The 24404-nt window shown below is 46.9% G+C and overlaps 1 protein-coding gene across 1 annotated transcript in view; it reads left to right on the top strand.

The window, feature by feature from the left end:
- The first annotated feature begins 14622 nt into the window (after positions 1-14622).
- The window catches only part of LOC8029573 (phosphatidylinositol phosphatase PTPRQ), a 128459-nt gene continuing 118677 nt past the window's right edge, over positions 14623-24404 (top strand). Inside the window, exons 1-2 of the mRNA XM_040217032.3 lie at positions 14623-14629; positions 14704-14825. Coding sequence (XP_040072966.1) covers positions 14623-14629; positions 14704-14825 — 129 coding nt within the window. The remainder of the gene's footprint in view (positions 14630-14703; positions 14826-24404) is intronic.

Here is a 24404-nt window from a genome sequence, read left to right as displayed (position 1 = left end):
AAGTAGTCACTGAAGTATCAATTTTAATATAAATATCTGATTTGGCACCTTTTGTTGTTTAGGCGGTAATTCATGGCGACAACGGGAAGTACGGGCGACGTTTTCTGTATATCAGGGATGGCGCTCCATAGACCAGTGGTTCTGAATCATCATGGTTTGTAAACCGGCAGAGGTGACGGAGGATCCCATCCGTAGTGGGTCTAGTACTTTTCGGTGTAGAGCGTCTTGCTGTAGGGCATTTCGGTGCGGACTTTTTGGTGCACAGACATTTCAGTGTGCGGACTTTTTGCTGCAAAGACTTTTCGGTGTGGGACTTTTCGGTGCGCGGATATTTCGGTGCACAGACATTTTGGTGCATGGACATTCGACGCTATGGTTTGCCTCGCCGGTATCTCTTTTCCAACGTACGCAGACACGCTTCACATCGTGTTTGTGCGTTGAGTTGATAGAGATAGTCTCCTCCATAAGGTTTTGGCTTTATTATTGGTCCTGCGTGTAGGAAACGACCCAAACAGCAAGACGTTTGAAGTTGTTTGTGTATTCAGAACAATTTTGAATATCTTCAAATGCGCCTCCTCCGCGTAATCGCATAGCTCCGATTGTTAATAATAAATTGTGATAACCTGGCACGACAAAAAAAAACAAAAAAAACAATGTAATTATCACTTGTAACTCATGAGGGAATAAAGTAGGCGTGTGCGGGTACAAAATAAGTGTAATCAAATCAAATATCGATTTGAATCAAGTAAGCAAGCCGAATTTGGTGAAACTAAATCTATTTTATTTGTTATCAAATGTTTGCTCATTCTCGTACAAAAAAAAACAACAAAAAAACAGTGACCACAGATCATACACAGAGTATGATCTGTGGTCAACGTCTCCTTCCATGCCGTAATGATGTCGCCGGACGTAAAGAACTGCCTTACAATCGTGCTTATACAGGGCGATCTTCTTTTTAACGACTAGACATTTTTCTAAAAAAGACGTCAGAGTTACGCAATTGCGGTTTGTTCCTTATCTGTAGTCATCAAAAACACCAAATCATTCATTTTTAAACAGATGTAGTGGACGTGAGGTGGCTCACGGCGTCCTAAAAAGCCTAATTTGGACGCGAATCGTGTTACCGCAATCTTTTCGGCCACCGCACTCCTACTCGCCCCTTCTACAGTGGCGTTGTCACAGCGATGCGTATGATTTGTCGCTTTGACTTCATGGCATTAGGCTGTGCCACGCGGAGATGGAGCCCACATAAAAGCAGAACTATATTTTCGCGCCCAAATTAGGAGGACGCCGTATAATAGTGTACGCGCGTTACATCTTTTTAAGACAACATAACCAGGCATAATCTACAGATATTGCAGAATTCATTTTAATTGGCGTACAGCGCGAAAGACAAGTATGGACATAAAGAACACAATAGAGCTCTGCACTTCTACCGCATTTTTTTCCGTACTTGTGGACAGTTAGTCCGCATGACCATATTAAAAAACTGCCAAATCGTTTAAACCTACCCCTTTTTATAGTTTTTTTCGTAGATGAATTGTGGCGAATCCCGGCTGGGTTCGGGTAAAGATCTCGCACGTGTTCAAGGACACATTTCGGCATGATTTTCCGCTTGGTGACGACGTTGAGCTGACCGCTGTTCCGCTTCTTTTCTAAGTAGGCGGGGAACGCCAGATGCCTACATTAGCCAAGCAGCCCCAAAACTTGCGGTAGCACACCTTCCGAACTCCTGGGTTTTTTTGGAGATGGCCTTCGCCCACCCTGACAAAGCCCCAAACAATTATATAAGGGCTGCAGAGGCTATCTGGGCATTCCATTTCTTCATCAGCGAACAAATGCGAACAGAAGAGAATGAAAACTTCGTAATACCTGCTGTCTTTTAATAAATGGCATAATATGCTACTATTGCTAGTTGCACTATTTTACGCGAAGAAAATTGTGATTTTTCGGTTCAATCTCCGTGTTTCCCGTTCTCTTTGCTGATACGCAAGATATTTGTCGGGTGTCAAGTTTTCAGTTACATTTGTTGACAGAAACTAAATGCACGTTTGGCCAAGAAGAAATTTTTTTCAAAGGCTGAAGATAGATGTAAAATACCATAAACCGTTTCAGTTTTTATGGAAGTTTGTTTTTACACTTCTTAGTACCTTCAACGAGGCGGCCGTCACTCTAGAAAACACCTATAGTACGAACCTATATATTATGCCCCAAAAATGGTCAGACTGTGTCCCTCTGACTGCAATATCTTTGACTTGTAATTACTCATGATTATTAGTTTGTACAAAAAAAAAAAAAAAAAGGACACAATAGTGATAAAATCACTCTTCAGTGTGCCGTTGTTAGAACGAGAAATTTTCAACTCTCTGGGTAGAGCTCAAAGTTCGGATAAAGATACCCATCTTTTTTCCTTCTGCTGTGATGTTAAAGTTCCGTTCACTCAAGATAAATATGCGGTATTGTAGCGTGTGTGGCCGCATGCGGAAGTATTTGAATGTAAAAGAACTTGTTGTTGGGCTAGTTGGTGTTGACTATCTGAGTGTTTTTTTTAAAACTGCAGAAAAAGAGCAAAAAAAAGAAAAAAAAGAAAAGCGAGCCAGCCCGAACCCTTCCGAGCTCATATCCAGGCTGCCTAACTAATCCCTGGTGTTTGGGATTGAAGCAGAGAACCTTGAAGGGTTACAGAGATTTTGTCGGGGGGCCGGTAAGCCCATTAGCACTCGTGCGAGAAGGCCGTAAAAAGCGAGGAGGAAAGGGGAGGAGGAAAGGGGAGGAGGAAAAAAAGAAAAGAGGGGGAATCTTCTGCCACGCTGAAGAAAATTTTGAGCGCCCGCCTTTAAAAAGCGTTGATAACCAAAGAAAAATGCGATTGGACAAGAACATTTCAAATTTCCAGTTCTATTCGCATATCTCATACGCTCTTCTCGTGGGAGCATCTATCCCGACGAAAAATGCCCAAGTCATTGAGCTGTGAACGCATACGCAGTGTACAATCTTTCGGCCTAGAGAGCTATGCGGAGGGCAAGTTCGTCTGCTCTTTGCGCAGGGGGTAGCGGTGACGTCACAACGCCGAGCCCTGATTGGCTGATCGCGACCCCCTATCTGAGCGTCGTCTGCTCCTTTGCTACGTCATCTGCTCGCAACGTCGTCTGCGTCTGCCTTACCTTTCCTGCGACTTTCGGAAGTGCAGAGGCCAGATTCACGAAACGATCTTACGCCAAAATTGTGCGTAAGACAAAACTTAAGAACAAATTCGTAAGACGAAATTTTCGTAAGTTTTGCGCAGGTTACGACGAAATCCTACGACAGCTCCGAAGCTGTCTTACGCACTTACGATCAAATCAGCATGGCCGACAGCGTCGCGGTCGCGACGACCCACGGACGTTTATTTTTCTACGTGCGATTCTCACGCGTCCCGACTTCAAGGAGCAAGAAAAAGTAAAAAGTACTTGAAACAGACCACGACGAACAAGAACGCTGGATCCACAAACACCCGGGAAAAGCTCCAGCGGCCACGATTCCACCGAACGCGACCAAGCGAGCACGGCAGTTAGGCCTAGCAGGCACTCCGCGACTCGGCGACCGTCTGCCCACGACCGGCTGGCGTGCTGAATGGAATATGCCCCCGCGACCCTTGTGAACCCTTCCCGAATCCCGTATTATACTTTGATCGCTGACCTCAATTTTAGATTAAGAGGTCAATTTCTTCCTCTTGTTATCTCCTTGTTTCCCGAGGCAACGGTGACTCTCGCCGGTGAAAAAGCGGTAAATCTCCGACAGACGCAGGAAAGGTAAAGCAGCCATCGCTTTGACTAGCAGACGTAAAGCAGACGGCGTTAACTGCGCCAACCTGCCGAGGCCGTTAAAGAGTGAGGAGTCTCGCCGCACACGAAAGAAGGGAAAAAGTATTTGGGAGGGAACTTGCGGACGCTCACTCTCGGGTCTTAGCAAACAAACCTCGGCGCCTCGGGACACCTCGCCGGTGAGTCCTTTGTTTTCTCTCCTTGATGCGCGCCTGCTAGTTGTTAGACAAAAACAACGAACCGCTCGAGTTATTTCGTCTGCTCTCTTTGAAAGACGAAGTCGAGCTCGCTCGTAAAGACCTGCACTTTCGAAAGTCGCAGGAAAGTTAAGACAGACGCAGGCGACGTTGCGAGCAGACGACGTCGCAAAGGAGCAGACGACGCTGAGATAGGGGGTCGCGATCAGCCAATCAGGGCTCGGCGTTCTGACGTCACCGCTACTTCCTTTCTCATGCGCAGAAGTAAAAAATGAGCCCCTTTGCGAGGCGTATTGCGCACGCTCGAACGCGCTTCACAGCCCAGTAGACGAAGTTGGTGACACCCAGAAGGCGAGTTTTTTAATGGTCTGTAGTAGGCAAAAGAAACAAATAACAATCAACGCATGTCAGTTCTCCAAGCGAAGAGGCGCATTTCTAAGGTCAATGGTTCCGGACGGCACTAATGTTGTTGGCGTTGTCTTCCAAGAACCACACCGACCTCTGAGTAGGCACTTGAAGGATGGAGGATCGACGAGATAAAATGTTTCACAAACTTCTACAGTGGAGGTGTTTCGAGGAAACTAGCCGTCGCTAGGGCGGGAACAGTCACCGACTGTAGTGTTTTGGTTTTACCCAGGCCGTATTTTTCCAACCACCGGAGTTTTTCGATTGTAACCAATTTAGTATTTTCGTCACCGGCGGATGTTTATCAACTCAGAATAATAAAGTTTGTCCTGAAAATTATGGCTTTTTTTTTTTTTCTTGGTGAATAGAGGTGACTTTTTGAGTTCAAAACTTCGCAGTATCAAAATAAGAAACATCGAAATGCTGAACACCGGATAATGAAGTTGCTAAAAGGCCAAAGCGCCCGAAGGCAACCCTGAACTGCAACAATATTTACTTACTTCGACTTCGAAACGTATTTCTGTAAGGGAAACTGGATTAGGGCAATAAAGAAGGGAGAATGAAAGCGCCGAGAAGGGAAAGGTAGTTCGGAAGAATAGAGTGAGGAGAATAGGGAGTTTCAGCAGAACGTTTCCGCGTCATCCGCCCTGAGACCTTGAACTACGCAGAAAAGACTGGAGGTGTGCATGCTCAGTTGCGGCATCTTCTTTGGGGATACCGATACGGAGGAGAAAAACGGCCTGTTAAATCTCGGTGTCTCCAAAGCTGACTGGTACCGTCACGCAGAGGAAACGGCGGCCAAACGTTCCGGGCGTAGAAAATCAACCCCCTTTCGAGATACGCTCATGAAGGTGGTGCTTATGTTATGTTTGCAGCGACGCATAGCAAACGCCTCAGCGATCGCGATTCCTTTAAACCCTGACCCACGCAAATGATAATCTACAACGCGGTCAAAAGCGATGTCTTAGGCACCCCGATAAGTCGTTTTTGTTCGCACTGCGAATTATCGGTTTCCCGAAGTTAGGACAAAGAATTTCAAAGTGAGGAGTTTCTGTGTGCCTAAAAGAAAACGAAGCACACTAAACATTCCATAGCTTCGCTTAGTGAAGTGGCCTACTAATCCTTGGGGTCTCGTGCCTGTTCTGAAAACGGGCAAAAAAAAAAAAAAGTAACTCTTGAACGGTTTTGCTTAGACCTGAGTGACACACCCAACCTTTTTCGTAACAAGAGTCGTTACGAATTTCTACCTCGTTTCACTAGGAAGAGCGAAGAGAAAAAAAAAAAATGCCCTCTCCCTCTCACCCTGGACGTCGTCTGCTCCGCCAAGTGGGCTGTACCTAGCATCCGGCTGGCGTTCAAACTCGGTTTAAAATCGCGTCATTTTGGAAATTTCAAGCGCAAATACGCGGATTTTGATGTGTAATGTGTAATGCTATGCTCGATAAAAAGACTAACCGACTCTAATTGCAATGCTACTTGCGTGCGAATAAAAAAAAAGAAGAAAAAACTGTGTCAGAGTGGCCAGTCGCTCCGGTGAAAAGTAAATCCGATTGCTGTAGCTATTTCACTATACGAAGTTCGTACTGGTGTAGGCCTTTAGCGACAATGTGGAAGTCTGAAATAATAAATAAAAACGTGCTCTCCTGGCGCAATAGAAGCAGTGGTTGAGTTGCTGGGAAGGGAAAGGTAGTTCGGAAGAATAGAGTTAAAAACATACGAACTAACGTATGTTTTTCCCCCATTTAATATAAGTAAACATTTTAAATGCCTCTCTTCAGAATATTTGAAATCGCCAGATCCAATCCCATCTCCTACTTCGAACAGAAAGAAGTGGTAAGACAGTATCAATCCATTGACGCTCGGTAGCTTTTGTTATGTTAACCCGCAGTTGCTAACTTGAGCCCTCACGCAAGAACCGCTTGAAGCGTGAAATCTTTCACCCCCATTTTCGTGACCGAAAACGCCAACGAAGAACAAAACATCCTCCCTACGACGCGCTTGGCCGATTGACGACTTACGACTAGGGTTCCGTGTTTTCGAATAAATCTGGAAAAATCCGAAAAACGGTTACAGCGACAAAATAAACGGCAAAAAAGACGGAGTTCTACAATTAAACTTTATAAGAGCAGAAGGTCAGTGGTCCTGAGGATATTTCACTTCAGTTTCCTTAGAAATCCAGAACTCCCGAAAAGAGGGGTTTGCCTTTTAGCACGTCGAGGTTCCTTCGGGACAACGGGTGATGGCACCCGGACCTTATTTATTTTTAATTCGAATCCTTTACATTTTACACAGTAAAATGAACTCCGAATTTCAAAGAATTTTGAATCTAACAAAAATAAACTCCGAAAAACACCCGCCGATTTTCACGAAAGAAAAAAAAAAAAAAAAAAAACAAAACAAAAACACGGAATCCCCCACGCGTGCTAACCGCGAATTATCTTCGTCACCGAACAAAAAAGGAAAACAAAAAAAGAAAAGAAAAAGAAAAAAATTTTTACTCGCATTTTTGAGACCCCAACACACCAAGAAAGAACGGAACAACCTCGCAAACGACGCGCTCGGGTGATATGACTAATCACACTCGCGCTACACGCAAACGCGCCAAAAAAAAAAAAAAAAAAAAAAAAACTTTTATTTTTGGGAGATTTTTTTTTTCAAAATTGACTTCTTCAAAACCGGCGGGCCCCATTGCGGCGAAATATCACGCAGTGCACTCTGGGAATTAGTTGGCCACTCAGTTTCGGTTTCGAGTGAGCAGAACCTGCTCACTCGAAACTCATGCTATCACGCCGCGACCGAAAGCGCTGATTGAGTTTTCGATTATCTGACTTTTTACGAATGTACAATACACTCATTCTCGAGCGATAGAAAACGAAGACCGGGGCACTTTCCATGGTTCCCGAAACACCGGATATTGTGCGTGCGTATGCAAACTTAGTAAGACGTGGCTTAGTCACCTCACCCCACGAGTGCATCTTTGAGCTCAATGTCAGTAATTCCGTCTAGTACCAGTGAACTAAAACTGAAATTTGGTCACCTTGAGCCCTACACGTATTTTGTTCGCCAAACGTCCGCTTCTTGTTACTTCATTGGGCGAAACGCCAGCCGTATCTTCACAGGATTATCAAAGTTGAGCCCAGCGTTGGCGCATGAACTTTTAAGGAAACGCAATCAATTCGACCTCACTACTGCACAGTTACTATGATGTCTTTCTCGTGTCATCACATATCTCACACTCAAATTTTATGCTGATAGCAGATTAAGTTTTCGCAAACACTGAGGTCGGCTTGCTACGACGGAGGCCCTAACAAGCGTCCCCTACTCCTCGGTAAGCCTTTTTGGACGAGCTTTCCCTGTCGCCCAAGATCTCTGCCTGAACGGTGTGTCTGAAATTATCTCGGCATACTCAGTCAGGAAGAAAGCAAACACATAACAAATATTATATCCATTAGCAACCGTCAAATGCGCTTTGAATAATTTCGTTCGTTTGGCGCACCGTATAGGGTTCATGCCCGTCCGGCGCACTTCCGGCGAACGGTGCGACATTCTACACACAAGTGCTCGACTTTTGCTTTCTTAAAAAGGTTTGTATGTGCGAATGTGCCTATATGATTGGAGGATAACTTATGCGCATACGCGGTGTGTAATATTAGTGGAATGCAAGCGGGTGGAAACTTCATTTGTGCAGTGCTCCGGGGCAGTACAGATAAGAGATGAGAAGTGTGTTCAAACGGAGCTTTTCAATGGCGTCTCCGAGTTTTACCTCGCGTACTCAGGCGTATTAAGAAAAACAGTAATCGCAAAAAGTTATCTTTCGTCTATGGACGCACGAAACAAACTTCCTGATCAACAATACTAATGTAAAGGCTCGAGCTAGATTTATGCATACTTATTGGTTGCTGCAGCTTGCTGATTCGCACACAAGCAAGATCCCCGAGCTTCGCGGCGCCGAAATTCCCAGCACTGGCTCGTCCACATACCTCGAAACGCTAACAAAAAGGCTCAAGTACGAAAATACAACAAGCATGCATTAAGACAAGCTATACGTCTCGGGCTTGTGCTAAAGCTTCGAGGTCTGGCCATTTAGGTTAGTTTAGAGACCACAAATGACGCTCTCGGGACCAGAAAACATGAGATAACGGCCGTTGATAGTCCACGCTCTGTGTGTGACCTCTAGTCGACATGTCGATCGAAACCGAAACCATGCCACTCTCCTCCCTTGCCAACTAGTTCCCAGAGTGCAACGCGGGCCGTGTTGCATGCAGGGCTTTATGGAAGTAGTGAACGGACAGACCTTGAAGATGCAAGTAGTCCGGTGCGCAATAACACATTGCGCAATTTCAAGAGGCAGTATTCGCGACACGCTCATAGATGGCGCCAGCTGACAGCTGGATTTCTGGCATTTTGATGGGCCACAAACTTAGTTAAATTTTATCACAATGATAATCTCTGGAAAAAATATTTTGTAAGAGATATATTCAAGAAGTCTTGGTCTTCAATATTGTGGCCCCTGACTTTGTATTTAGGCCCTGGTTTATTTTTAAATGTTCATGAAGAAAGGAACGAAAAAAGGGCTTTTTCCAGCAGCTTTAAGCTCCCGTAAAAAATTTTAAACTTAAAAATCGGAAAATGTAACGCCACATGTTACTCAGGTTTTTTATTATCTTTCTAATAAAACCATTCCCAAGCCAATTCGTTCGGTGGTTTCTGAGAAAAAGTACTAAAAAGTTACCATTGGAATCGCATAGGGCTCGGGAGCTGCGATATTCACTTAAGGGAGAAGAGGATGCTCATTGTCGGTGTACAAGCTCACTGGCTGGGTAACATAGGGTGCAACTTTCAGGAAAAGGGTGCATGTGCGTCTGATGCACCCGACTACACCCTTTTTTTCTTAGAGTCCGGGGCACAGACTGGGCGCTGCCTCAGTGTTTGGTAGAGTCCTCACTGACTAAATACGCGAAGGCGAACGTTGACACAGTGCTCAATCAGTGCCCCGCCCCCTCCCTAGTATGTGACGCTCTAAATTTAACACCTTTACTCTCTATCCGGAAGTTCCAGCGAATATAGGGGCCGCGCTGATCGCGCCATCTTGGCGGTAAGGAGGGTGATCATTTCTCAGTGCCTGTAGGCCAGTAACGAGTAAAGGGAAATAAATGTGTAGTTCTCCGCTTGTTATCGTGTACGAAGCGATCACCGCCTCAAGAAAGACCTATTGTGATGCTACTGGGGAAGGCTCGAGCCGATCGTGCGCAAGAAATGTCGACTCACACAATTAGAAAAGAAACAGAGGTCACGTGACCTCTATTTAGCTTACTGGCGACGCTAACTATTCGTCTCGTCAGTGCTAATAATTGGTTTATATCCTCATTAGCACCGCCTTCCTCTTTTACGACCGTATACACAGCGAAATCAATCACTCAAGCGGCGTTTCGAAGGCTGGCCATCAGGGCGGCGGCTGCGTAGCTAACTAGCGGATAGGCGGCGTTGGTTCCGAGTGCACAACGTTTTTTAGGGACACGCTCTCAATCTGAGCCTTCGGCAAATATTTGTAGATGTCAACAGAAATTAATTGGTAGGCTGTTAATTGGGTAAAAATTTACTACTGGTTCCGCGAACAAACCAGAAGGTCAGTGGCGACTCTGGTTCTCACGGATGTGTCTACTCCTGCAGGGAATATTTCGCGACGCCATTTCTCACGTCTTTATTCAAGGAGTAAGCTTTATATGTGAAGTCTGGAATAACCTTGCTGGCTGCTGTTGGCGTTGGTCACACCGGGTCGTGAGAGAGTTTTAGCAACGGAGCACAGCTCTATTTTTTTATGTCACAGCACGGCCGATCAAAGGCGTTCGGCTGTGCATAGTGAAGGGGGGAGGGGGGGGGGGGGGGGAGGGGGTGAGCGGTAAGTTGAAGGGGCACTAAAGTGCTTTTTAGGATCCTCGTTTTATGCTCATAACTTATTCTATGAGCTCTAAGCATCCTAAAAACCCGGAAATCGCATTCATGCGCGGCCGATTCGCATATTAGAAAAGTGATCGAAGTTCCCCACTCCTACCGTTGGCGCAGAACGAGAGATGGCGCTACCGAACCTCGCTGAATATGGTCGAACGACGGACGGCGCTGGTCAGTCAGGCTCCCGCGTGGATGAGCGGGACTGGTCGGCCGCTCGTCCACACGGGAACCCGTCGCTCGCCAATGACTGACAAGTGCCGTCCGTCGTTCGACCATATTCAGCGAGGTTCTGTAGCGCCATCACTCGTTCTGCGCCAACGGTAAGTGTTGGGATCTTTGATCACCTTTTTAATACGCAAGAATGCAATTCTGTTTTTTTTTTTAGGATGCTTAGCGCACGTAGATGGAATTATTACAATAAAACGGGGATATCAAGAAGCACCTTCTCCCCCGTGTGTCCCCCCACGCTCCCCGCCTCACCTCTCGCTGCTTAGCGGGGTAGGACACCAAAGTATCCGGTGTGTCTTTGAGCATCTGACGCTATGAATGACGCATAGCTTCTATACGCCGAGAAGCTGAGAGAGAGGGGGAGGCCAGAGCGCGCGGGGACGTCAGAACGCCGAGCTCTGATTGGAAGGATGAGTGGGTAGACCCAAAGCTATACTCCGTGTCACTAGTTGTGTGCAGTGCAGGCGAAGGCAACGCCAGGCGAAGGGAGAAAGAGCAAGCACTACGAAGGCTAGGGAGGGGAGGAGAGAAACCTCCTCTCTTCTCTAATGTTCCAAGTGCTATCCCTTTCTCCCCTCTGCCTCCTCTTTGCCTGGCGTTGCCTTCACCTGCGCTGCACACAACTAGTGACACGGAGTATAGCTTTAGGTCTACCCAGAGTTCCTGTATAGGCTCCCTACGGGAGCCAGAGTTGCGCGTTCATCCCCATAGCGCCGTCTTTCCTGCATGGCATGTTGATCCAGCTCGTCACGTGACTGAATTCGGCAAATAGCAGCGCCGCGCGTTCGAGGCGCGCGGCGCTCTCAAAAGCAGGGGAACGTTCGGCGGGGCGCGCGCAACGTCTACTTTCCTGCACGGCACTTGATCCGGCTTATCACGTGATCGGATCTCGGCGAATAGAGGCGCGGCGGCACGTGGAAAACGGACGCGCAACTCTGGCTCCCGCAGGGAGCCTATACAGGAACTCTAGGTCTACCCACTAATCCTTCCAATCAGAGCTCGACGTTCTGACTCCCCGTCCCCGCGCTCTGCTCTCCCTCTCTCCCTCATCTTCTCGGCGTATACGACTGGAACTACTAATTGCACACATTTTCTTGGTTGTTCGAAAATTAAGGCCGAAGTAGTTTTGGTTCATTTGTCCGCTTTGATTGCATCCCGTTCAGTGCAGTTCCTGTTTTCTTCCCGTTGGATGAAAGTGTATGGTGTGGTGAAACGGCTGTCTGCGTTCCCATAGAAAACATTTCTAATGTTAGTTTCATTTTCCAGCACAGCGTCCGGATTTTACTTTTCCTTTTCTTCACCTCGTCTAGAAGGTGAGTTACCCAATTTTTAAGCCTCTCAGGTTTTATAATTTACTGAAACCCACAGCGAATGTTTTCTTTCATTTTTTTTTTTCACCTGCGTTTAGATGACTTCTTGCCTAGGCCGCAAGGTGCTGCGTCTTTTGGTGCGATCACTATATAAGCACTGCCAGTTTAAGGAACGTAGGACATATTATCTTGACACTTCCGGCTTCCCGATTCCTTCTTTGGAGCTCTCATAAGCTAATGCCGCATTCTCATTACCTGCGAAGGGCTAATATAAGCTTCGGTACTCGCCACGTCTTGCGTTTCCTAAGCTGTCCGTGCTACGCACCAGCTAATTTTTTTGACGCACACTTGTTGCATAGTGTTTACTAAGTGTTTTCTTTTAATTTCACAAACTTCAGTTAATACTAACAGGCTGTTTCCGGGTCGATGTGTCATTGGGCATATAGCCAACAACCGACAGGGCAAATGCTGGAGTTGCTCGCATTGTAGCAAGGCCATAGAAGAGAGTGTGAACAACGGAGCACAGCTATTGGCTTGACGTAACAGAGCGCGCGATGAATGCTGTTGTGGAGGGATACGCGGTTTGCTAAAACTCCCTTCTCTCCCCCTCCGCAGCGTAGGAACGGGACCTGAGTAGCGGGGTTGGAACTGCGCTTTAGTGTTATCGTACCTTTACTGCATTCGACGGAATGCCTAAGCCAGGCAATTTTTTGCCTGGCTTAGGCACTTGTTCGAAAAAAATTTCCAACGGGCGCCGGTGGCGATGATTTAATTAATTTCTGGCACTGCAGAGACCCGCTCGTCCACCTGTCAGCATCCTAAATATATATAGAGATTTATGCATCGCTAAATATGTATTCAAAACTAACACAAGTATTTCTTTAAGTTACAGTTTACGTTTTAATTGCTCTTACAATCTAAAAGTAAAACTGGGCACAACAATTGGGCTAGGAAACAGATTGTTTATGACATCGGCAAACTATTAGGCCGTATCATTATAGATATAAACTAGAAAAGCAAGTTATGCGTATCAGCACAACTTGACAAAGCAGAAAACATTCAGTCAGTTATTGCTTGGGGGAATGAGTGTTTTATACGGAATTATTTCCACAAAATGGCGAGATACGCAGCCAGTGAACAGATGACAAGAAAATACCAAAGTAACAATCATGAGACAGGATAAGAATAGCAACTCCGCCTACAGCTCTTGGCGCCTTCGCCCGGGGCGTGGGGAAGGGGGAGGGGGGGAGTTGCCCCGTGTGCTTGCGCTCCGCACTCGCACTGCAGAACCTGCCGGGTTTATTACCCACCCCTGCCCGTTTCGTTTTGAATGAGCATCGTACCGGCGCGCGGTCGTGTATCACTACTGCGTGGTGCACTTTAAAGACCCCAGGCCAGAAGTGGTACTGCACTGGCTAAATTTCTCATATACAGCGTAAACCAGTCACCGCACCTCAAAGGCAAGCCGACTTTAGGCTGTATAAACATGAACGAGGAATTTGTTTTGCGTTCCGCCGGGTTTTGTCTGCACGTGCAACGATGGGTTATCAACGGCAGAAAGCTCACGCCCGCGGTAGAGCATCCAATTTATTTATTAATTGATTGAACCTCAAATGCCTCAAATAAGGGGTAATACATGGCGTTGTAACATGTCAGCGACTACAGTCACTGATTTTGTTGTTGGCGAGAGCTTTTTTTGGCACTTAGCCAAATAGGGGATTGGTCAAGAATCCTAGTGGTTAGATCACGTGTTATTTTTTGTTAATTCTGAATAGCCAAGTTGTAGGTAATCTGTGAGTTCGAAAAGGCTTAACAAAGTAATTGTATTAATGCGGTAAGAAATTATGCACAGCGTTACGTAGTCAACTTTCAGCACAGCTCAGTGTAAGACACTCTTTCCGAAAGTCAGTCTATCCAACCTGTGCAGAGCCAAATCCGACGCTCTAATGGCGGCGCTACACAGCTTCTCCACACCAGAAAAAAGCGAACGTCTTCGAAAGCATAGAGCAGAAAGTGGAAAAAAATGTTGGTCCATTTACGTCCCCTTCGATTCACGAAATCGATGATTTAGCCGAGCATGATCTTCTATCATCGCCGCTGGAGTGACAATATTGGAGCTTTTGGGACTGCCATAAGGTGACTCTGACTTTTGCAAAGGGTCTATTGCCCAAAAAGAAAGTTAAGGAAGAGTTACAATGACGTATTTTGTTAGCATATAGGTTCAGGGGATATAGGTATTTGGCACATATAGGTATTTGACACCTCAGCCGTGCCACTGACACCTCGCACTGTCGGAAATCGCAGCCATTAGTGAGCCTAGAAAATTTAAGATGTTGAAGATCAGGCAATTTAGTAAGCCGGAAAAATCTTATATGTATCAGCAAATTTTCTCTCCAATGAACAGATAAGATCATATACGAGCATATAAGAGCCTTATAAGAGCCTTATAAGAACGATATAAGGTTATGTAAAAAGTTATAAGAAACTTTTTATCAGTTTCTTATAAATCCTTATATACTCGTATGGTTTTTATATGTTCTTAAATGATTTTATTTGATCCTATGCGTTTATTGAACCAAGAAATTTCTCGTACAGATAAGATTTTTCACTAGGATTGTCACGCATGACGCAGTTATCACGATATCTGTGACGGCCTCTGACTACCCCAAATGTAGTGCCCTACGACTACCCTTTTGTTGAGAGTGTAGTATCCAGCGGCACGACATCCACATGCAAGGTAACTGTAACGAAAAGGCAAACAAAGCACCATACCATTTGACTAATATTTTTTCTCCCAATCCTTGTTTGAAGACTATACCCTGCTGAAAACACGGCCCAGCATCACAGACGTGAGAGAGACATCAGCCATTGTGAGTTGGGACACTACGCAAGACGTCGACAGCTACGCGGCTAACTACTGGATTCAGTACCGGGTAATTACTCTCTTGCCCTTTGTCAAACCGACTCGCGCACTACATTCTATGTTCAGTATATAAATAATACCGGCGTCGTTGAAAATCGAGATGGAACCTCACTAGAAAGCCCACCATCGGAAGAGCATAAATAGCGATTTGATTTAATTTCCTAGAATTATATTAGTTAATTTCGGATGAGCTAGGTCCGGTAAGGAATGCCAAAAAAGAGAGCGACTAACCGACACTAAGAAGAAGCGATTTGACTAACATAATTATAGACAATGACAAACCTGCAAAAACAGCAATAAAAAACAACAACAAGGGTGGCGTTTTTTGTTTTGGGTGCTTCTCTGCAGAGCACGAGACGTCAATGAAGGGATGCTAGGGTCATGTTTCGTCTTGGCGGTGTTGGAAGGGCATGGCTTTCTTCCTCTCTACTCTCCACTTGGGAGGAAAGGGGATGGCGAAGTAAATTAAAAATTTAGTATTTTGTTGCAACATTTGGCTATGACATTTTCGATTTCTGATAGAGTATACGTTCATTCCCCACTTCTGCCCGTTTAGATCCGGTCGGGCATCGCACTGGCATGCCGTAGTGTAATAACTACTGTGTGATGCATGCTATATAAAGACCTCAGGCTATAGGCTCCTTGCACAGGACGTCATTTCCGTTGCCCTCCAAAGAAGAGGGGAAGAAGGAGCTCCCCTCTTATCAGGATCCTCCTTTGTGCCTCCCGGATTTGTACAGGAGTCGCTATTCTCCCCCCAGAAGATTATAGAAGATTAACCCGTCACTCAAAATTCTTACAAAAGCAGCTTCCCTCTCCTCCTCTTACTTGGTGTTCAAAAGTGTGCGATGTGACGTCAGTGCCAGAAGCCTATACGTGGCTTGCACGTGACGTCACTTCCTATGCCCTCCAGAGACAAGGGGAAGAAGGAGCTCCCCTCTTATCAGGACCCTCTTTTGTGCCTCCCGGATTTGCACAGGCGTCGCTATTCTCCTCCCAGAAGATTATAGAAGATTAACCTGTCACTCAAATTTTTTACAAAAGCAGCTTCTCTCTCCTTCTCTTACATGGTGTTCAAAAGTATGCGATGTGACGTCAGTGCAAGGAGCCTATAGCATTGGTACTGCACTGGCTAAAGTTTTCATCTACACCGGAGACACCAGACGCCCATTGGCGCTGACTACCTCCCCGCTGTCTAAGCATGCATGCAACAACACAATCCTCGATGACACGATCGGAACTAAAACCTTTAAGTCCTGTTTACACATGCAGCGGAGCTCTACAAGCATAGCGCTGACCTCGCGCTAAGCGCGTGCTGACGGGAGCGTTCACAAGCTTTGTATCGCACCGTCAAAACTGTTGCTCATGGCAAACGATCAGTAGCTAACGACACGCGAGCAGCGCTACATGAGCGCTTTGCTGCATGTGAGAACCGGCCTTTAGAACCTCCTCGGCATGACTAGCCACCTTACCTCAACCGGAAAAAAACTAGTGGGAAACTAGAGGCGCAAATATGATTTCCTAAAAATCTGATTGTATGTCGACATGGCATGTACGCGTAGTGATAGGGAGAAATACTTATACAGTATAGCGAAATGCAGAGGTGAAGCGGATACCGCCGAAGTGGCACGCAATGTCTCTTGTTTTCTTTAATGTTTTACCAGTTTATGAAGAAAGTGATTAAGCGCTACGTCACAAGAGATTTTTACGGCGATAGACGTTGTTGGCGAGGTTTCGCGGCGGATCCCATGTGCATTTCGTGTACGTCGAGGCCCGCTAAATTTAGCAGGAACATTTCTGAGCTAGCGGGACTTAGAGTGTCGGGACATTATGGCAACGTTGTGAGATTAGCTCACCCTTAGTGAAAAGTCGTTTAAAATCAGTATACTGAATGTATACTAATAGTGAACTTAGGGTATGTATTGAAATCGTACCAGTTTCACTTTTATGAAACAAAATAGTATACCTTTAGTACACCTCAAGTACATATGTAGTATACCATAAGTGCACCTCGAGTGTACATCTAGCCTAATATAAGTGTACATTTAGTACACCACATGTATGCTTTTAGTGCACTAAATGTACACTATTAGTACATATATGCGGGGTGTCCCAGATAACTTGCACCAAACTTTAAAAAAAAACCGGGGCGTTCTGCGGGAGTGAAACCAACTGTACGCTGTTAGCAAGTCTCTTGCGAAACTGCACGAAATTGTTTCAGTGCGCCTAGTTATTTAATTAAGACTAACAAGCTAACTTTTGAAATCTTAGTTTAAAGGACGAGGTGTGAATTGGAAAGTTGTAGAGCGGATTAAGAAACACCCAATTAAACTGTCTTCAACGAGGTGCACTTTGCAAGCTCTTTTTTCCTAGCCTTCAAAAAACGCCCGCGAATTACGAAAAATACCAGATGACAACTGGCTTCCCAATCACGGCGCGCGGGCATAGAGTAATATACACAAGGTAAAGAGCGGACACTGCCATAGGCCCCAGCGGCCCAGATAGATCAGTGACAGGTAGCGCTCCTAGCGGGCGGTATTAGGCATAATCTGATTTCGTTTCCGGTCAAGTTAGTTTCGGTTTCGGTTTGGGCGTTTCTGCTCCGGTTCTCCGGTACCCCTCTCTCTTTCCTCCCCGCCTCGCTCGGCTCTCGGGACTCCCGAAGCAGGGTTGGGCAGTATCGCGATACAAATGTATCGCGATAGTATTTCAGAAATACATTTCGTATCTGTATTTCTGTATCGCGATACATTTTTTTCACTAGTATCTGTATTCCTGTATCGAAATACATTTGGAATGTTTCATTGTATCGCGATACAATCCGGATGAAATGTATTTCGTTACATTTCTTGAGAAATACTCCCCCCCCCCCCCCCCCCCCGAAAAAAAAAAAAAAAAGCAAGTCCGAACGCATTTTTTTTTTACTTCTGAGGGCATCAGAGTCAAGGAGGTGCTGGGGCATTGTTACTATGCTGACCAAGGTTCCTTTTGATTCTGCAAACTATTTTTCTATGCGTCCTCTTCTCTCTTCTGAGAAGTGTTGCGTAGGCGGGGACTCGAACCAGGTGGCGTGCCAGGAGTGGAGTCAGAGCATCTTCTGCCGCAAATCCTTAGATAGGGATTTCTTGAGTCATTGTTTGCTGGCATCGAATGCCCGCTGCTAACCGTCTCTCTCGCCTTAGCGTACAGAATACACCAAGCCGGCACAGCTGAGTCACATTCCGTTGCAGCACGAGCCTGGCGGTGGTTGACTTGAAATAGTAGGAAGGCTCACTCACGCTGTGAAGTTCAACACATATTCGAATTCATCTGCGGCTGCGCCCGTAACATTGCACGGCTCAAGGGTACGTCATCAGCGAACGTGAACGTGACCCGCTGCTCTGGTGACCCGAAACCCAGGAGGCCAGAAGTGGCCTCGCTGTGCCATCCCAGACTACGTACTCCCGCGACTCGTCTCGAGGCCACTGTTGCTCGGAGGGCTCGCACCTGTGCCGGCAATATCAGCTCGCAATCCACGAGGTTTCTGTTTGGATAATGCTAGGCAAAACTTGGGGACTGCAATCCGCGCGTCAGTGGCGGAGGGTCGGTAGTAAGGACCTTCAGAACAGGGATGCTACCGTATCGTTTTTTCAATCGTAACAGAAGATAAGACATGTATTCGAAGATGCTTCAGGTGGTCCACTATTCTCGAAAATTCCAAATGACACTGTATGCACGATCTTTAGCTAGGTAACCTACAACGAAAGTACGTATTGTCTTTTCATACAGCAGCGTGGTAAAGTTGTATGTTCAAGGCCACACCTACAGATAAAGAATATTATTTCATTCCACCGTGACATCATGTGATCAATGTTGACAGGGTTCCCTCGTCAGACAGACAGGATATCATGGAAGGGACCGCGGTCAGCCCTTGATGGGACGCTTTTTTTGAGCCCATGGAAGATTCCTTGTCGTCCGAAACAATTATCTTCAAGGCAAAGTGCCAAGCCTACAGGAAAGTAATTTCGGGATCGAAAACATCCACTTCAAACTTCAAGCCTCATCTCAGTTGGCGTCTAAAAAAATTTGGAAAATGTATTCCGCTATCAGTATTCCTGTATTTGTATTTCTGCTCTCCCTAAAATGTATTCCTGTATTTGTATTTCCAAATACTTTTTGCCTCTTTTTAAGATGTATTTCCGATACGTATCGCGATACATTTTTACAGATGTATCTTAGTATCAGTATTTTAGCTACTATTTTAATGTATCCCAGTATTTGTATTTCCAAATACATTTTTGAGTATTTCTGCCCAACCCTGTCCCGAAGCCGCTGTTTTTTTGTTTTTTTTTTTAATACTGGCCAACGAGGTAGAGGGCCTTAGAGTGATAAACTAGTATACCGTTCATCAGGCAAAAGTGACCCTCGATTGGCCGCCGCCATGTTGTACAATTTTGACCACTAGACACGTGACCAGGCCAAATCTATGACGTAACCAGACCAAATCTCTGGCGTCAACGATAAGATGGCAGCGCCCAGTGCGTGTCGGAAGCGTTGTGGGCGTTGATCGGAGTGTGTGGATTTCGTGTGCGGAATTCGGTTTTTCTGGGATTTGTGTGCTCTCCCGCGTAGGAATAACGTGAAGTACGAGGGAATGAAGCTTTTCTTTTTTATTTAATTCAGAGTAAGCCAGATTCGGTCCCGTGCTTCTCGTACGGGTTCGGATCACTACCTCGGACATCGCTCGGTCGTTCGAGCTTAATTAAAATATCCGCAATCGTTAACCACGGGAGCTCCTCCATAATCGCCGAGTCGAAGGATACGTCGAACCGATCCGGAGCGCGGAGTCTAAAGGTATGTAGGACGTAATCAGAACGCGGAGTTCTAACGGTACGGCGGACGTGCCCGGGCAATTTTCTTAGCTCGACCGTCAAGATTCGCATTTGAAGCAGCGAGAGAAGTGTTGAAATCTCCGAACTGCTCGGTGCTGAGCTAACTACGGACCACTTCACTGTGTGATCCGTAGTGACGTGAAAAAGACCGACGGCGGTCACTCCGGGCGGACGGCGGCTCCCGGCCGCCTGCCGGGTGCCTTCTGTGAAGGGGTGACAGTCGTGTAAGCAGTACTGTACCAGCTTCTCTTATAGTTATGTTGTTCTCGAGCAGCTTCCCGATCACTAAACCCCGCAAACGCGTGCCGAAATTTCAAAAGGTGTCTGCCAACCTGGAAAGCCTTGAACTCCCGGGGAATTTCGGATCATCTGGGAAAGTCAGGGAATCATTCAAAAAGTGGGCTAAATAAGGGAAGACGACTAGTGAAAGCGGCATGGCGGTTGCTCGTCGGCACGGCCATGCTGAATGACATTGCCGAAATGTCATCCTTCGACTCAAAAACTCAAGGAATTTGATCAAAATAGTCAGGGAAAAACTTGGAAAAGTCGGGGAATTTGAAATCAGTAGTTTGTTAGACACAATGTTCGATTTTCTTGGCACTCCACGCGTTTTTACACACGAAAGGCACACGCCCGTGTATCACACGGCAGCCAGGCCAAGCGGCTGCCAGCCACTTATGCAAGGTCGATAAGACGCAAGCGTGGAACGGTTTCGGACTGCTGTAAATACACCAGCGGGAGCGTCCGGCCGCAGTCCGACTGCCCACGCTAGGACACCCGACACAGACTCCGCGTCCTGGGTACGTCTGACGTATCTTTAGATTTTGCATCCTAGGTACGTCAGACCTATCTTTAGACACAGCGCCTGATAATAGTAGTGAATAGGGTCACGTTCAATGCGCAAGTCACTTTATTACACTCGGTGAGCGGAATTCCATTCCTTTGCGCAGGTAGTTCCCGAGCTAGGCATGCACTTGAAGACTATGTTTCACTCTTCCATAAAGCAAGCTTTGCGGGACCCCTCCGCCCTTGTGCACCCATTCGCAGGTCGTGTCGCCTTTCCTCACGTAACTCCCGCAGGTTCAATGAGTTGCCGAGCCACTGCAGCCCCGGCGTCAATCGGTACATACAAGAGGCGGCTCACGTCGGTCGTCCAGCAGCACACCGGAGGGACGCAAAGCTAGCAGCCTCCTTGGTGCACGCAAGACGAGGCTGAGCAGAGCTCCAAGCTCTTCTGACGCACATGTGCACTCCAATGAGACCGGTGTCGCACCCTGATTCCTAGAGATGTGGTCGCACTGGCAGTCTTGTTGGTCCTTGGGGGCCGTCGAGGAGTGCCAGAAAGCAAAATTCCATCCTTCTTGCGCAAGTAGTTCCCCAGCTAGTCACTTCCTTGACGACGTCGCACCCTCTCTGGAAGCAAGCTTCGGGATGCTCTTGTGCACCCATTTGCAGGTCGTGTCGCCTTTGCTCACGTAACTCCCGCAGGTCCAGCGAGTTGCCGAGCCGCTGTAGCCCCGGCGTCGCTGGTCGTGCATCCTGGTCCTGGTCGTGCATCAACCACCGCTGCCCATTTCCGCAGAGTGCTTGGGTGTGTTAGCTTGACGTGCTTTCGCAGAAAGCTGTATGCCTTTGCCAAGTAAAAATGGAGCGTGAGGGCAAACTTGCGCACATCCTCTGTACATGCGTTTTTGTTGCGCCTGACTCTTTTTAAGACGAGGTTGCGCATTGTGTTGGTGAATGCATTGTCAAGTATGTCAACTGCTGGCTTAGGAAGTCGTGTCCTCAGTTCACGGAGCAGCGTGTTCAGCTTCCTAATCCTGGCCGTCTTCCGATTGATCTTCTTCTTTGCCTGTTTCAACAGTTTCCTCGCCTTCTGCAGCTTGTGCCTACTCGTGGCCAGGAAGGACCCTGTGCAGTCGTGGTGACACAGCTGCGTACGAGTGGTCACCGAAGGAAGTGTTGCGTCGCATGAACACGGCTTCAGGGGAGTCTCTGACGTCGTAGCCTGAGAGGGGGAAGTAACCAGCTCCAGTCTTCAGGTACTTCGGGCGACTAGTTGCACAATTTGCAAAGGTGTGTCTCTTGTATCTGAAAGTGGTGGTCAACGAATCACTAGAAAAGTGGCATCTTTGGGATGAAGTTGATAGTTTCGAGTAAAACATTCAGGTTCTTTGCAACACATTCAACCACCACCATTATAATAATTCCATGGCATGCTGTATGCTTTTTACAATCATTCAATCATAAGTGGGTTACGTGTTTTCAGTATATACTGATATACATAAAAATATGACCTCCAAACAATTTTTCTTGAAATCTGCAAAAACCGAAAGAACTCGAATTGAGCTTGCTTTGAAGAGAAATTGCACTTTCCACGGCAGAGAACCTTGATAAACGTCTGTACTTTTGTTGAACCACAACACCGACCGCACTGAACTGTCTGCGAGGCTGCTCTTTTTCTTTGGAAGTTGTTTTTATGTGCTCCATTTAGCAATGAATAGTGCATATCATGTTGTGTCTCCTAGAAACGCCACAGATATGCATTTGCTTTTACCACATAAGTACCGTGACACTCCGAGTTTTAGTCGATATCAAAAATAGACACCGAAAAACTCAAAATTCGAGAGAACAAATAAGCACCAAAAAATCACCCCCATTTAAAAAGAAAAAAAATAAATAAAACTACGAGAGCACCTCAGCTTTCTTTCATGATGTGAGAATGCGTGAGCATTACCTTTGGCCGAGTTATATTGACGTCAATGAGCAAGGTTGAAGCAACGAATAGCACACTAGTTTTGCAATCATGAGAGCCTAGGTTCGAAACCGGGCAGGGGATAATTTATTTCTAGGTTTATTTTTTGTTCGATCACGTGATTAATAATTAAGTCACGTGATGAAAATTATAACGTGAGCACAGCTGTTTGTTTTTCTTTTATTTTCTTTTCCCTTGGATTGCGTCGCATTGGTCACGGCATTTGGACACGACTTTTGGTTACGGCTTTTGGCTGCACCCTTTGATCACGGCTCTTTTTTCGCTCACTGAGCCAGGTAATACTCACAAATTAAAAAACATCCAAAACATGGAACCCTATTCATAAGCCAGAACTCCCAGCACCCCCTTTTTGTGGGTCAGTGCCATTTCTGGCCAACGCATAAAAGGTGTGGTCACATATCACACTGCACAGTATAACCTGCCAAGAATGCACGCCCTGGCACACAGTCTTGTGGAATACAGGCAGTCTCGAATGTCACCGCTCGTTGTTCTGCTGACAGGTCTCACCCTCCAGAGAGGCAGCCTGGATCGACGACTGATCAGCCAACCCCAGGAGAGGTCCAAGCTGCTGCTGGTTCTGGAAGCAGTATAAAGCTGGTTACTTCCCCCTCTCAGGCTACGACGTCAGAGACTCCCCTGAAGCCGTGTTCATGCGACGCAACACTTCCTTCGGTGACCACTCGTACGCAGCTGTGTCACCACGACTGCACAGGGTCCTGGCCACGAGTAGGCACAAGCTGCAGAAGGCGAGGAAACTGTTGAAACAGGCAAAGAAGAAGATCAATCGGAAGACGGCCAGGATTAGGAAGCTGAACACGCTGCTCCGTGAACTGAGGACACGACTTCCTAAGCCAGCAGTTGACATACTTGACAATGCATTCACCAACACAATGCGCAACCTCGTCTTAAAAAGAGTCAGGCGCAACAAAAACGCATGTACAGAGGATGTGCGCAAGTTTGCCCTCACGCTCCATTTTTACTTGGCAAAGGCATACAGCTTTCTGCGAAAGCACGTCAAGCTACCACACCCAAGCACTCTGCGGAAATGGGCAGCGGTGGTTGATGCACGACCAGGACCAGGATGCACGACCAGCGACGCCGGGGCTACAGCGGCTCGGCAACTCGCTGGACCTGCGGGAGTTACGTGAGCAAAGGCGACACGACCTGCAAATGGGTGCACAAGAGCATCCCGAAGCTTGCTTCCAGAGAGGGTGCGACGTCGTCAAGGAAGTGACTAGCTGGGGAACTACCTGCGCAAGAAGGATGGAATTTTGCTTTCTGGCACTCCTCGACGGCCCCCAAGGACCAACAAGACTGCCAGTGCGACCACATCTCTAGGAATCGGGGTGCGACACCGGTCTCATTGGAGTGCACATGTGCGTCAGAAGAGCTTGGAGCTCTGCTCAGCCTCGTCTTGCGTGCACCAAGGAGGCTGCTAGCTTTGCGTCCCTCCGGTGTGCTGCTGGACGACCGACGTGAGCCGCCTCTTGTATGTACCGAGCGACGCCGGGGCTGCAGTGGCTCGGCAACTCACTGAACCTGCGGGAGTTACGTGAGGAAAGGCGACACGACCTGCGAATGGGTGCACAAGGGCGGAGGGGTCCCGCAAAGCTTGCTTTATGGAAGAGTGAAACATAGTCTTCAAGTGCATGCCTAGCTCGGGAACTACCTGCGCAAAGGAATGGAATTCCGCTCACCGAGTGTAATAAAGTGACTTGCGCACTGAACGTGACCCTATTCACTACTATTATCAGGCGCTGTGTCTAAAGATAGGTCTGACGTACCTAGGATGCAAAATCTAAAGATACGTCAGACGTACCCAGGACGCGGAGTCTGTGTCGGGTGTCCTAGCGTGGGCAGTCGGACTGCGGCCGGACGCTCCCGCTGGTGTATTTACAGCAGTCCGAAACCGTTCCACGCTTGCGTCTTATCGACCTTGCAT

Source organism: Ixodes scapularis, unplaced genomic scaffold (assembly GCF_016920785.2).
Source record: "Ixodes scapularis isolate PalLabHiFi unplaced genomic scaffold, ASM1692078v2 PGA_scaffold9__187_contigs__length_104089568, whole genome shotgun sequence".
Taxonomy (NCBI): Eukaryota; Metazoa; Arthropoda; class Arachnida; order Ixodida; family Ixodidae; genus Ixodes; species Ixodes scapularis.
Note: the sequence above shows the minus strand (reverse complement) of the source record. Positions and strands in the feature narration are given on the sequence as shown.